This window comes from Pochonia chlamydosporia (genome assembly GCF_001653235.2).
Source record: "Pochonia chlamydosporia 170 chromosome Unknown PCv3seq00008, whole genome shotgun sequence".
Taxonomy (NCBI): Eukaryota; Fungi; Ascomycota; class Sordariomycetes; order Hypocreales; family Clavicipitaceae; genus Pochonia; species Pochonia chlamydosporia.
In genome coordinates, this window is record NW_019154043.1 from 573,146 (window position 1) to 587,499 (window position 14,354).

The 14,354-nt window shown below is 49.9% G+C and overlaps 5 protein-coding genes across 5 annotated transcripts; 3 read left to right on the plus strand and 2 right to left on the minus strand.

Annotated features, from left to right (window-relative positions):
• Positions 1-51: 51 nt before the first annotated feature.
• VFPPC_06733 (mitochondrial carrier protein RIM2) lies at positions 52-1,355 on the plus strand (the record flags this gene model as incomplete). The annotated part of the gene is made up of 3 exons (XM_018285720.1): positions 52-248; positions 323-1,073; positions 1,143-1,355. The coding sequence occupies 3 exons, from the start codon at positions 52-54 to the stop codon at positions 1,353-1,355; spliced, it is 1,161 nt and encodes a 386-aa protein (XP_018138496.1).
• Positions 1,356-1,735: 380 nt separating this feature from the next.
• Positions 1,736-3,159, minus strand: VFPPC_16749 (oxalate/formate antiporter; the record flags this gene model as incomplete). Its single annotated transcript, XM_018294502.1, has 4 exons — positions 1,736-2,643; positions 2,719-2,811; positions 2,865-3,095; positions 3,147-3,159. 4 exons carry the CDS (start codon positions 3,157-3,159, stop codon positions 1,736-1,738), a joined length of 1,245 nt encoding a protein of 414 aa, XP_018138495.1.
• Positions 3,160-4,687: 1,528 nt separating this feature from the next.
• On the minus strand, positions 4,688-5,231 carry VFPPC_06731 (hypothetical protein; the record flags this gene model as incomplete). The annotated part of the gene is made up of 3 exons (XM_018285718.1): positions 4,688-4,927; positions 4,995-5,116; positions 5,171-5,231. 3 exons carry the CDS (start codon positions 5,229-5,231, stop codon positions 4,688-4,690), a joined length of 423 nt encoding a protein of 140 aa, XP_018138493.1.
• A 3,047-nt stretch (positions 5,232-8,278) lies between these two features.
• On the plus strand, positions 8,279-11,000 carry VFPPC_14101 (C6 transcription factor; the record flags this gene model as incomplete). The annotated part of the gene is made up of 9 exons (XM_018291872.1): positions 8,279-8,356; positions 8,423-8,529; positions 8,599-8,855; positions 8,924-9,400; positions 9,517-9,709; positions 9,758-9,907; positions 9,975-10,447; positions 10,499-10,705; positions 10,771-11,000. The coding sequence occupies 9 exons, from the start codon at positions 8,279-8,281 to the stop codon at positions 10,998-11,000; spliced, it is 2,172 nt and encodes a 723-aa protein (XP_018138492.1).
• Positions 11,001-12,380: 1,380 nt separating this feature from the next.
• On the plus strand, positions 12,381-14,334 carry VFPPC_14100 (ferro-O2-oxidoreductase; the record flags this gene model as incomplete). The annotated part of the gene is made up of 3 exons (XM_018291871.1): positions 12,381-12,741; positions 12,800-13,562; positions 13,614-14,334. The coding sequence occupies 3 exons, from the start codon at positions 12,381-12,383 to the stop codon at positions 14,332-14,334; spliced, it is 1,845 nt and encodes a 614-aa protein (XP_018138491.1).
• Between the last annotated feature and the right edge of the window lie 20 nt (positions 14,335-14,354).

The following is a 14,354-nucleotide window of genomic DNA, read 5'->3' on the forward strand; positions in this document are numbered from 1 at the left end:
GTACACTAAAGCGCTGCCGAGCCGCCGTACTTGCGACGAGACACACCAACCATGGCACAACGACAGCCTGCCGCATTCGCGGTAGGCCGAGACGACCGAAAACCTTTCCAACATTCGCACATACCCGCCGAACATGCGGCGCTCATCCAATCGAGAGAAACGGGGGATGTGATTCCCGACGATGCCCCGGTAGGCAAAGTCAAGGCGTTACCGTTTGCCAAGTCGTGGGTGCACATGATGGCTGGAGGGTTCGTTTACCCTGACTTTGAGAATGCTGATTGTTGGCGAGATGGACGATTTGCTAACGACGACTCGACTATAGTGTTGGTGGAATGACAGCTGCGACGATAACTGCACCGCTCGACGTGCTCAAGACGAGATTACAATCCGACATTTACCAGGCGCAACTACGGGCTGCGAGAATGGCAAAGGGACAAGCCTTGACGGGACTGAACCCGGCCAGAGCAGCCTTGTATCATTTAACCGATACTCTGGAGATTTTAGGCACGGTTTATCGAACTGAAGGCTCGCGCGCCCTATTCAAGGGCCTCGGCCCTAATCTGGTGGGCATTGTACCTGCCAGGAGTATAAACTTTTACGTCTACGGTAACGGCAAGCGACTCATATCCGAGCATTGGAATCGCGGCGAAGAAGCGCCCTGGGTACATCTCGTGGCTGGAGTGGCGGCCGGAGTAGCGACATCGACGGCGACGAACCCTGTTTGGATGGTCAAGACTCGACTCCAGCTTGACAAGAACGTTTCAGAGCGAAGCGGTGGAGTTATGTTGCGGCAATACCGAAACAGCTTTGACTGCGTGCGACAGATTATTCGTGACGAGGGCATCCGCGGCCTGTACAAGGGAATGAGCGCAAGCTATTTGGGTGTGGCGGAGTCAACACTCCAATGGATGCTGTACGAGCAGATGAAGGCGTCGCTGGCGAGAAGAGAGGAGCGCATCCAGCTCAGCGGGAGGGAAAAGACTTGGTGGGATAATGCGGTGGACTGGACTGGAAAAGCTGGTGCTGCTGGTGGCGCCAAGCTGATTGCTGCGATTTTGGCATATCCCCACGAGGTAAGATGGCGTGAAGGCTTAAAGGATTCTTGATTGTGGGTGTTTGGGAATGCTAACGTTTCTACGCAGGTTGCCCGAACTCGACTTCGACAGGCACCGTTGGATAATGGCCTTCCAAAGTACACGGGGTTGGTCCAGTGCTTCAAACTGGTATGGAAAGAAGAGGGCATGATTGGTCTATACGGCGGCTTGACACCTCACTTGATGCGAACTGTGCCCAGCGCGGCCATCATGTTTGGCATGTACGAGGGCATTCTCCGTCTTTTCAATACTCCTGCATAGAACGACCTACGATACCCATTGACGACTACACGCTACCGACTACGCCGGAGAACGGAGACGGCAGTGGATGGCGTCATGAATTCCTCTCAACATTACTTGAAGCGGTTCTCCGCTCAAGTTTCTTGTAAGACTAGACGTTGGAACAACACCATGCAGTATGCCGGGATATACTATTCTATTTTGAATCAGCATGGTTCATCTTGTACAATACCCACGATATGCCGCTCAATAATATGGGGGCAAACCAGATAGAGGTCCGGGAACGGAGGAACTGGCGTTTATATTCTGAGGTTTTTGGGAAAATACTACAACAGGCTACATATCTGCATCGAAATCCAACCGCAATCTGCTATATACGTGTCTATATCTACATTTTTCATCTAGAAAATCACCTTGGGCCCCCAACCAGCAGCCACGCCTCTCGCCCAGTACAATGCCGCCGTCGCCGCCGCATACATTGCCCCAGAAAAGATGATGATGCCCCAGTACGAACCCCCATTCGCTTTGATCATGGCGCCAGCAATAGGAGCGCCGACCAAAACACCAATACTCGCAATCAGGTACGTCGTGCCGCTCCTCTTGCCATAATCCTCAATCTTGCACACCCTACTCACCGTCACAGGCGTCAGCGCAATCGTCGCCCCCGACCAGAACCCAAACAGCACGGTAAACGAAATCACGGCCGCCTGACTACTCGCCGCGGTATACCACAGCGCAAAGATCAGCAGCGCGCACACCAGCGTCGTCACGCCCAGAATGTTGAAGGCGCCGAACCGATCCGCCACGAATCCCGGCAGCGCCCGTCCCGGGATGGCACCCACGTTGAGCAGCGTGTTCATCAGAAAGGCCATCTGCGTCTCGAAGCCCACGTGCAGGGCGTACGACGAGATGTACGTGTAGGGGATGAAGACGGCAAACTCGGCGAGGAAGATGGCCAGCGTGGTGAGCGCGTACTTGAGGTCGAGGAGGGCCGCGAAGTCCATCTGCGCGCCGGCGATCTTGTTGTGCGGGAGGCGCTTCTTGACGAGGAGGCACGCGATGAGGGAGGAGGATGCGCAGATGAAGCCGATGGTGCGGACGGACCATGCGAAGCCCATGTTGGGTTCGCCGTAGAGGATGATGAGCGGGAAGATGATGCCGCCGATGCCGCCGGCCGTGCAGATGATTCCGGTGGCGAGGGCGCGGCGCTTGCAGAACCATTGGCCGGTGGTGGCGATGCAGGGGTTGAAGAGGAGGGAGGAGGAGAGGCCGCCAAGGATGGAGAATGTTAGGAAGAATTGGTAGAATTCTGGGCATTGTTAGTATTGCATTTGTGAGTGGTGGTGATGGTGGAGGAGGATGGTGGAGGTTGGGGGTGATGAACCTTTGCATTCGCTGAGAAGCATGGACATGAGGACCATGCCTATACTGCCTGGGATGATGAGCAGTTTTACATTGTAAGCGTCAAATATCGGTCCTGGGAAGAGTATGTTAGTCGTGTAAGTAGACCAAGATAGCTGCTAGACATACCAACTTGCACGCCACACGAAAACATCAGAAACGCATACGTGCTAAAGATCCAACCCGTCGTCGATTCAGGTAAATGCTTCAACTCGTTCTGCGAAACGCGAGCCTGCAAAACAGCAAGAGTGTTTAACCAGCCCATCGGGGCGAGCATGCCGCACCAGCAGCCAAAGATGGTGAGCCATGCCTCGCGGCCGCCCTCGGGGTACGATTCCGTGGGGTCTTGGACTTCGACGTCTGGTGAGGGTTAGTTCTGAGTTGTGTTGGCGAGAGCGAGACAAAACGAACCTATTGGTTCCATTGTTTTTGGTGAGACATGTGTCTTGGAGGTGACGAGAGACGTAAGGCAATGGGTTGATACTCGCTTCCTGTTTGGGTTGAAGAATCACCTGGCCATTACTGCGAAGAGGAGGGAGGAGTTTGCTTGAGAGGTCAAGCGGTTGACATGGTGTTATAAGTCTGGGGCAAGTTGACATGGATGGATGGTTTCCCCCGCAGTTTTTTTTGTTGCAGAATGTCATATTGATGTCCACTTTTGTTAGTGTATTGAATTTTGGTGTTCTGTGTACACCGCTTTACTGGGGGATTTGATATGGTGGTTAATGGGACTGGGACTTGTTGGGATGGTTGACAGTCACGGTATAGTAGTACTCTTCTTCGCTATTTAACAGTGTCGTATCTTCACCATGAGATGTAGAAACTGGCCGGGTTGAGGTATGGGGATAGAAGTGGATTTCAATGGTTGCACAAACATTGTGGCTTGATTAGCACATTCGATTGTCAATGCGTAACGGGAATGCATGGCGGCAAAATTACCTAAAGGACATGGAGCCCAAACTTCTCCATTCTAGTTCCTCGTTTAGCGAACCTTGTCTACTCTCATGCCGGGATCCATGTGCTGGGAAGGATCTGGTCTGTGGCAAATAAGTTCGATCGGTGCGACCAAGAATCAAAGTTGTAGCATGGACATCATGCTGGAGATGTGATGTTGAAGTGCAAGTATGGACTTGGGCTGTAATTAATTTGGCTTAATGGATCGTCAGAGCTTGTTTACGTTTTACGGTCGCCGTATCAGATGCAGTCGTCGGCTGGGTTCAATGGCTGTAAGCTGTGGTAGCCGGCTCTAATTCTGTAAACCACCATTTCTAGTAAGCTGTGATACGATCATAAGAAGTGATATATTTCATGTCCATTATGCACCTGGCCAATTATCACACTCCGTCACCAACATTGCCTGCAATTCTTCATTCAACACTTGGCAGCCAGCATCTTACAGAGACAATCGAAAAGAACGGTGAGATGGCCACCTCGACAACTCATCAAATTGTGGGACGCGGGGCCAAAGACCACCGTGATATCCTTGGCATACTTATGATGCGGTTGGCGGTGTTGAGGGTTTGTCGCTGGTGGCTTCTGGAGATCGCCGGGAGCCGATGCAGATTGGCGGCGACGAGGGGCGCCAAGCCACCGAATATGCGAGAAGAAGGTCTGGCAATTACTGACTTGTACTTTAAAATTGTATCAGAGGTTCTTTGGTGTTGAATTCTGGGGTTCGAATTGGAAGATGGTGTGATGTGCGTGTTCGCTCCGTGGGTGTGTAACATGATCATGCATAGGTATGTCAATGTTGTCAATGCCTGACAAGCACTTTGGATGCCAATCAGCTTCTTCATCGTAATATTCGGAAATGAACAGCGCACCCTTATTAAAATAGAATTATTAACATGTAAAAAAGTCTGCCGAGTTGTCTAAGAAACTGGCGTATAATACAGCCACATCTACCAAACTATAAACCCATTCTGTAGTGAGTCAAATAATAGCACAGGCGTTTAAAACCCCTTCTCCAAACCAAGCGCCTTTTCAATATCTGGCACACCAAGAGCCTCTTCCAACGAAGAAATCGCACCGCCGGTCGCGCCGTCGAGAAAAGCGTCCACCTGAGGCACACCCACTCCCTCGAGGATCATCGCGACACCCTCACCCACAGCCTGGACGACGCCCGGACCAGCACCGCTGTGAGAGAGACCGAGCAGTTTCTCGGCAAAACTGACCCCAAGAGCATCCTCGAGCTGTTTTTTTTTTTTTTTTCGTTAATATTCGCTGTTTGTGGTGAACTTAGACGAGGGGAGAACAAACCTTGGTTAGGGTACCACCAAGGAGCTTGTCGAGTTCACCTTCGAGGGCTGTGACACCGAGACCGTCCCCGAGACCGAGGACTAGGTTTCCCACTTCTGTGATGAGAGAGCGTTGCTGAATGGCTGACGGGATGTTTAGTATTGTGTGATGGGACAAGCTCGAGTTGCAAGAGGTACCTGAGGGAGCAGCCAGGGTGGTGCTGGCGACGAAGATGATGGCAGCGAGTGAGAAACGCATTTTGGCAGCTAGGAGTGGTGGGCTTTGAAGGACAGACTTTGGATCAGTTGTGGTTGAAAGACCGGAAGTGACGACGCATTACACAGTCCTTCAGGAACAATGTCTGCTTTTGTATTCGAGCGAGACCGGTGTTTCTCGTCTTTGCCCATCTTGCCATTGCCGTTATCAAGCAAGTGACCACCGACCACTGACCATCTAGTCATTCGTTTGGACGTCGTTATCGGGATTATAGTCCGCTTGTCTTCGGGACTCAAAATCCGCACACCAGTCTTTATCTCAATGGCGGTAGGGCGCTAACATGATCAAGATTGACATGACTGCGTTGGTACCTGCATGCGCCGGCAGTAACTTGCCCGATCGCAATGACAAATTACCGACAGAGTCAAAGCGGTGCCAATAGGAGAATAGTACTCTAACCTTAAAATCCTACCATCCAAACGAGCCTTATCATTGCTCCTGTTCACTCGGGATGAAAAGCGGGTCATGATGTCTTGAGGACCGTGCCAAGGTAGATCTTAAGATAAGCCTTTTGGAGGTTACTTCTTGTGTCCAAATCGAGGAGAGGTGATGTCTAAGTGAGCAAGGATCGGCTCTCTTAAGTTAGACTAGATGAAATTGGGAGTATTCCAGATAGGTAACGCGGGCTCATTTACGAATTGGCCATGTTGGTGTCGGTAGTTTGTTATCTACTGCTGGTTTTTGGGCTGTGAGAAAATCTTGGCCGGTGGGCATGTGACACTAGAGTCCATGGCCTTATCTCCGGAAAAGCAAACAGAATATCCGTAACCGGCATGATTTACTCTTTGAATTCTGGATTTGGCTCTAAGATGCCGTTCGGATAAAAGATGTCGGCGTCGGACGGAAATGAAGTGGCCGATCCGACCTCGATATGGCGTTGCGGAGTTCACGGCCGGCCTGCGGACTGTCTTGTTGAACACCATGACGGATTATGAGTTTAAAGTGCAGTGATAAGGCGTTAGACAGAAACTAAATTTATGGGATATAGTAGTTTATGTGTTTAACATGCCAAGTGACTTGCTACAAGTTGTGGTGGAGGAGCTCAGTCATGACATATGCTTGGGTAAGGAGATATCAAGCGGTCCAGATATTGGACATGGTACAAGACCCCCATGAACATAACACTCTATTACTGCGTGCAAGGAGCTGTATGAGTGAAGGGTATATGCTGATTTTATTTGATGAGAGGAATGAATGGTTGTTGTTCCAGCATTTCTAATATGCTCGTGGTGTTGAGGGGTGCGGTTGATGTGGGTGGAAGTTGTATTATTGTGGTGAGTCTGGTAGCGATAGCGACAGTTGCAATCTGCTTATACTTTATTCAGAATTCGTAGTTCTTTTTATTCTATCGACGCATCTATGCTGTGAGATGTGGGTTGGTGTTGAGGGTAGATCTGACAGCTGGAGATGATGCCAAGTTCGGCGAAGCAATGGTCTTGAGCTACTTCTTGTGGAAGCGACTCCCTTGCTTGCACCGGATGAGAAAAAGGCAGTCAAATGTGCAGTTAGATGTGCAGTCATATGTGCAGTCATATGTGCAGATAAATGTGCTCCGTTGCTTGGGTCCCCCAATGTTATTTCCTTCCAGTACCTGACTAATGACTACCAGACGCCTTGTCAATAACAAGCTATACACTTGTCGACGTTGGAGCAGTAATTCCTCCGTCGCTTTTCTTCTGTGTCTGCGGTTTCTACAACATCAAAAATGAGGAGAGAAAGACTACATAGGCGACTTAGCTGGCCCTCCGAATAATCGTTTACACTACTCACCATATTTTAGGACTGCAAACATGGTTTCTGATAGATCCAGCAGTGCCAACTAGGCCATAAAGCGATACTAACTCGAAGCAGATGTTTCTAGTATAGCTTTTATATTTCCGTGTGACTAAGGTGCGTATGTGTTCGTGCATGTGCAGCACTGGAGAAGAGGCGTGCTATATTTTAGACTTTTCAGGTCGACAGGTCATCGGGTATCTGCGTTGTCTACACTTGCACCTGTTGATATTTGGCATTCTGTTTTCATTTGTAAGTCTAATTCATCTCCCTGTAGCTATGAGCTCAGCGTCTCACATTACTTGATAGGCAATGGGCCGAGGCATGAATTGTTGTGAAACGTGGAGGCTGTGTTTGTTATTGGCACTTGGGCCATAGATAATTGGCGTCATAACACAATACAACACGCAAAGCTTTTTGATTAAGGCTATGTTACTATGCTCCTACGCGTCAATTAACCACAATACCTACAATACCATCTTGCCAAGGCATTAAAACTTCTGAGACATGGATGCCGTCTTGATCCTGTCCCTGTGGTGGATGATGGGCTGAGTGACCCGTTGGATGCAAAGATTGGCGTCGGATATCAAAGATTGTTTCTCCTCTAGGGTGGTCTTTATTTATTTGCGTTGGTGCGAATGTCCTTGCACTCATGGCGGATCCCCAAACCCTTGACTTGTACCACGGCATTGGCCAGGTAGAAAGGAAACTCTGCTATTACTGAGAAATTGTTCTGAGTTTATTAAGAAGCAAAATTGCAACTACTGTGGCACTAGATCGAATGGAATTACAACCGAAGAGGCAGGCCGCAGGGAACTTCAAGGACTTATGGAAATTTACATGTACGTCTATGTACTACAACATATCACATATTACAGCGGGGAGAAGAATCTCTATGATTACAGTCATCTATATAAATCTCCCACAGGCTGTATCTATACTGCTCTAAATTATCAATACTATAGGCTTTACCTAGTTATCTGATGTCTAAACTGTTCCGCATCAACAAGCGTACAGTGCTTATATCCCGTCTGCACCGTACCCCACGGTTTGAGACCACCATATTCTGAACGGCTTACCGTGCCAGACTGAGCGGTGTACTGTACAAGCACAGTCTGGCGCCCACATGCGCCACTGCCGGTCAGCACCTTGACTTCATCATTGACGAACAAACCAGACATGGATGCATCCTTCCCATTTGCACAGAGTACCTTAGCCTGCAAGAGAGTTCAAATGCATGAAACAAAGGTAACGTGATGGATTCCACGCGGCCACTGACGAAGCGGTCCAGGGCGGTCCAAGCCTGTAATGCCTGTAGGCAAACCAAGTCCAAGGTATGTGCGGAGTTGCATTGAATGCGATATCAACTGCCTACATGGCTGTGTCCTCACCGTCAATAGTGCGATGGCAAGCATCCATCCTGTGAGCGATGCATCAGGTGTAACATTGCGTGCGAGTACACACAAAATAGCCGAGATAGGCGCATGGACCGCCAGGAGGAGAGACGGTACACCAACCCCATTCATTACCTGACCAGCCTCTATTTATGATACGTGACTGTTGATACCGGTTGCAGGGCCCATATCGCATTGGCAAACAGAGTACGAGAGTTGGAATCCCAATTAGCTTCATCCAAGCAGTCTCAAGGACAGGATGCTGTCTCCCCGAGCAGCCATGGCGGCAGTGTGTCTTCGCCGGCCCAGACATTTACTCAGCAACCGCAGACTATCAATGGAAACTTGTTGGCGGATGGCTCTTCTGAGCCAAGCGCGGATGCGATAGCTACTGGTCTGTTCGACGATCAACCCGGCAATACCGACATTGGCTATTTTGGTATTTCAACTTCCTACTGCTTGGCGAAACACTACCAACCCACAGTGAAACTGACATTTGCAAATTAGGCGCAAGCTCCAACCATGCCTTCTTTTGGTCTCTGACATCCTCTTTGGAGGAGCTCATTAAAAGCAAGGGTGAGCAACAGAATGTTCCTCCGAGGCAGGGAGGCTCAAACCAAGGACCAAGACGGCTTCCGTTACCGCCTCTTAAGGCAGTGACCGCAGAACAACAAGCCCCCGTGTCACGACAAGAGGATTCGTTTCCTGGCCGGAAAACTGCCATTGACTGGGTTCATCGCTTCTTTGACACGGTTGCGCCTGTGCTTCCCTTTGTCAACAAGGCAATGTTGCTACGAGAGATTGACCTGATTGACTCGCGGACTGGCACTTGGCAGTCATGTCCTGCTAATACCCAAGCGTTGCTGAATATTGTATTTGCGAATGCGCTGGCTACGTCTGAAGATGGCGCGGCAGAACCATTTTATCGTCGGGCTTTGGGCCTGCTGGATGAGAAGGGGCTTTATCTGCCTACCATTGAGGCTTGTATGTATCCCGGCATCTCCGCAGTTGAATTGGCCAGGCTTCTTCCAAAAAGAAGAAACGAGGATTTCAGAAAAGCACATAAGGGCAGGTCAAAAAGAGATGCTAACGTTGGTCAGTGCAAGCCCTCTTGCTCCTCGCGAGCTTCCAGCAAAATAGCCAACGGGCACAGGAGAGCATTACTACGCACTTTCGCGCCGTCAAAGCCGCATATCAACTTGGCGTCCACTCACCATCCTCGTACGGACGTTTGAGTAACAAAGATAGGGAGCTGCGGTCTATTCTTTGGTTTGCAGTAATAAATGAAGACAGGTATGGACCGCGATTGTCGTAAGATGATGAAGCTGATTTGAAGCAAAGAATCATTGGCTCCGGGTTGGGCCGGCCGTTTCTCGTTCCGGTTCAACATGTTCGAATGGAACTCAAGGAAATAATGAGCCAGGGTCATCACGGCCATGACGAAAATGCCAAACTTCGTCTGTCTAGCTTGCGGTACTTTAGACATGTCATGTACGTTTCAACAGTTCTAAAAGGGTGGAGTTATTCTTAAGGACACTTTCTTACTGACACCTGGAAGCTCATTTCACGAAATTATCGGCAGTACCGTTGATGTAATGCATGCTTCAAACATAGTATCGGCCTGTGATCTCACGTTGAATGAGCTGGTTCCCCATGTTATGGAATCGTTGAGACAATTGGAACAGCTTCGGATTGACGCGGCACCTTACAAGTTGCTCGTAGGCAACACGACCGCGGATTCATGGCTGGCTGCTGATTTCGACAACGAGAGGCATGCCGTACTCCTATCTTTGTATTACTATCGCGTGACTGTGTTGGTCAATGCACCACTGCTGTTGGCATTGTTGCGGCATGTTTCAACGCCTGCTGCTGACCCGATCGACTCTGGCGTACACGCAAAAGTTGCCGTGTCCATTTTGCAGACGTATTTGCAGACGATAAACGACTTTCATAGTCTACTGTGTGCGATATTGAGAATCCAGCGCTCATTTCTGCGACGCAATGCGGTGTGGTGGCTGTGCAATTACATGAGTGAGTTTGGGAAGTTGATTCAGTACCAAGACCCAAGCTAATCAGTGCAAGTGGTATCGATGAATCTTCACCTATTCGGATTTTGGCTAGTGTCGTCTAATAGCCCGAAATCATTGCCCTCTCTCGGCATGACGACCTCGGAAATTGAAAGTTTGATGCGCCGAGCATTGGATACATTGAAGCTGGTGGGAGGGTCAAGTATCATGAGCAGGAAAGCACACCGCTGTTTGCAGCGTTACCTGGATTCTTTCACGAAAGGTGGGCATCCGATCTCGTTTCACGGAAGACATGTACGTTTGCTAATATTGAATGCATCTTGGCAGACCGCGAGCTGCAAACACAAGTTAGACTCGAGCCGTCGGTGCCCTTGGAAACGACTGGTCCATGGCCGTATGGTCTGCCCCCCGGCGACGTGTCTGTCGCTGCGGCAGGTGTCTGGGATAGTAGTATGGATGATCTAATGACAGGCTTATGCCCGGAAGATTTTCTTGGTGAGGATTTGTTTGCGATGAGCTATACGATTAGTGACTTTGATGCTACGGGATTCATCTAAACTTGTGTCACTAGTTAATTGGACTGGAATGATTTTGTCATGTATGTGCTGGGAACTCGGGACAATGTAACTTTAGACTTGGTGCAAGTGGCGCTGAAGCCATTCCGTAACTGGGTGACTTTGTGTGCCGACGCCTTTAGATCGACATATGCAGGGACAGATGCAGATGTCGTTGACATATGTCAACTTTGCGCCCTGTAACTTTGTCATGGCTGGCGTTTTACAAGCCATTGAATATCCGTCTTGGCTACGAGTCAACCTCCATTGGGGCAAGTATAAGAGAGCCACCAACTCAATAGAGCCAAATAAAGCATACAAAAATGATGAAACACGCCGTAAACACCCCAATGACATGTCTATAAGTCACACATCACCACTTGACAAACAATAAACACAAATCAGCAACATCATGGCCTCAAACAGCCCCATCCTCTACCGCACCCACCGCCCCGGCGACATAGGCTACATCATCTACCGCCACGGCCTCATCTACGCCCAAGAATACCAATGGGACGAACGCTTCGAAGCCATGGTCGCGCGCATCGCCGCCGACTTCATACAGAACTACGACCCGGCCCTCGAACGCTGCTGGATCGCCGAGCAAGACGGCGCGTTCATGGGCTGCGTGTGCATTGTCAAGGACACGGAGCGTGATAACACGGCGCGGATTAGGATGCTGTTCGTTGAGCCGGCTGCGAGGGGATTGGGGCTGGGGAAGGGGTTGGTGCAGCGGTGTTTGGAGTTTGCGCGTGAGAAGGGGTTTGCGGAGGTTGTGCTTTCGACGCAGAGTGCGTTGGGGCCGGCGAGGAGGTTGTATGAGAAGGCGGGGTTTCGGTTTGTGCGGGAGGAGGAGTGTGTGTTTTTGGCGAGGGATTCGAAGGCGGAGTGTTGGGAGATGAGGTTGTAGGTTTGATGTTGATGCTTGATGTGAGGTTGGGATGGTGATGATGGATGGTGAGATTGGAGATGTGGAGGGTGATCGGTTGGAGATATTCGGACAAGAATTATCTGGTATTTGCTAGGATAAAAGTTGCCTTTTGACCTATTTCAGAAACGATAACCAATTATAGAGAAAGAAATAGAAATGGCTACACATTCTGCACGGAATTAATCCCATCCTGGGAGCAAAGAACAACATGTGCCGTGAACACGAGGCATCGCCTCTCCAAGCTGATTGGATCGCATCTTGACCTGCCCAAGTGGTCCAAAGTGGTTCGTGTGCATTTCCATGTGGAGTCAGCTTTTTGCGCCTGCATAGCCGAGTCTGAATATTACGGTTACATTGTAATCGATCAAATATATACTTTGCGATACCCTTGCTCATTTCTTTTCCATCTTGCACTTCCCATCATCCCCACCTCATGTCTGCAAGAACCGGCCATGAGCGACCACGGGGACGAGGAAGACCGCCGCCTCTTGGATGAGTCGGCGGCTGACCCCCGATCGCACGAGTACGACGTCGAAGCCAAGGGTCGACCTGTTCGCTCTACAAGCTCGTCGATATGGGTTTCGCTGGGATTCTTATTCATTGCAGTGCTTTTGACATTGCCGTTTTTGGGATACGTACGACATATGGAGTCATCTGCCACAGGTGCCAGTCCGCCGGCGAAGCAGCTTGCTATCCCGCTTCATCCTGAGAAGCATGTACGGCGAAGGGCGAAAACGCTCGAGTTTCATTGGAATGTGACGTTGGGAACTATGGCGCCTGATGGCGTTGAGAAACAGGTGTATCTTGTGAATGGTAGGCTTTCCCCGTATGATTTGCAACTCGAGTTTGCAGCTGGGCTTAACAACCACAGGTGCATTCCCCGGTCCAACTATCGAGGCACGGTCTGGAGACAGAATCATTGTCCACGTGCACAACAGTTTGAAAGATGAAGGTTTGGCGATTCACTGGCACGGACTACGAATGAAGGGCTTCAACACCATGGATGGTGCTATCGGATTTACACAATGTCCCATTGCGGCGGGCAGCGACTTCAAGTATGACTTTAAGATTGGCGACGACGAGCACGGAACCTTTTGGTGGCACAGCCATTCTGAAGTTCAAAGAGGTGATGGACTCTACGGCGGGTTTGTCGTTCACGAACCAAGCGTCAAGTCAAGACAAAAGGAAGCTTTGGTCCTTGTCGGCGACTGGTTCCATCGGAAGCAGACCGAAGTGTTTGATTGGTATTTCGACTGGGGAAGTGTTGGAAATGAACCCGTCCCTGATTCTCTGATAATCAATGGCCGAGGACGATATAATTGCTCCATGGCAGTTCCTGCACGACCGGTTGTTTGCAAGCAGCAGTCCAGTACGGATTTACTACCCTTACTGCAGAATAAGCCAAAGGATGCTGTCAAGTTGAGGGTAGTGAATACCGGGACCGTGGCTGGCGTGACTCTGAAAGCGGACGGCGCATCAATGCAGCCTGTTACGGTTGATGGTGGCTTTGCAGTGAATGAGAAACCTGGTCAGTCTGTGGGCATTCTGTATCCTGGAGAGCGGGCAGATTTGTTGGTGAAATGGGATGGAGTTGGTGAGCAAAACTACCAGTTTCATGTCAATCTGGATGAGGAGTATGTCACAGTTCATGACTAAAACTATACGATATGCTAACTGGGGCATAGAAATTTTGGAGGCTTTCCAAACCCAGCGTTAGATCCTAACCACAGCTTCGACGTCTTCCCTACCAGTATCCATGCCAGACAGGAAAACAGTCCTCCCATCATCTCACCCGACGATCAGCACCGCGATCTCACAAATCTTACTGCGGCTACTACCCCGACGGCTCCCTTACCACCTAAAGCACAGGAGACAATGGTCCTGTATTTTAAAACTCAAATGCTGTCTCGTTTCCAAAATAAACCCATGGGTTTCGTCAACAATACCTCTTGGAAACCGCAAAACCCACCACTGTTAGCAACGAACCGGGACTTATGGGACGCAGACCAATTCATCCCGTTTATCAACTCCTCCAAATCGAAGGATATAGACATCGTCATCAACAACTTAGACGACGGGGCGCACCCCATTCATATCCATGGATACTCATTTTACGTTTTATCCTCGTTTAGGGCGGATGGCCGCAACGGATGGGGCAGTTATAACCCGTTCGAGAGTGAGCCCCTCGCGTCGATGAATTTGGTCAATCCCGTTAGGAAAGATACAGTCAGCGTGCCTAGACGTGGACATGTGGTCATTCGAGTGAGACCGGATAATCCGGGCGTGTGGATGATGCACTGCCATATGTTGGTGCACATGGGCACCGGGATGGTCATGGGGCTGCATGTCGGTGGTGATGAGAGGTATGTTGGTGTGAACAGGGCTGTAGACGGTCTGTGTACATGAATGCATGATGAGCATTGATA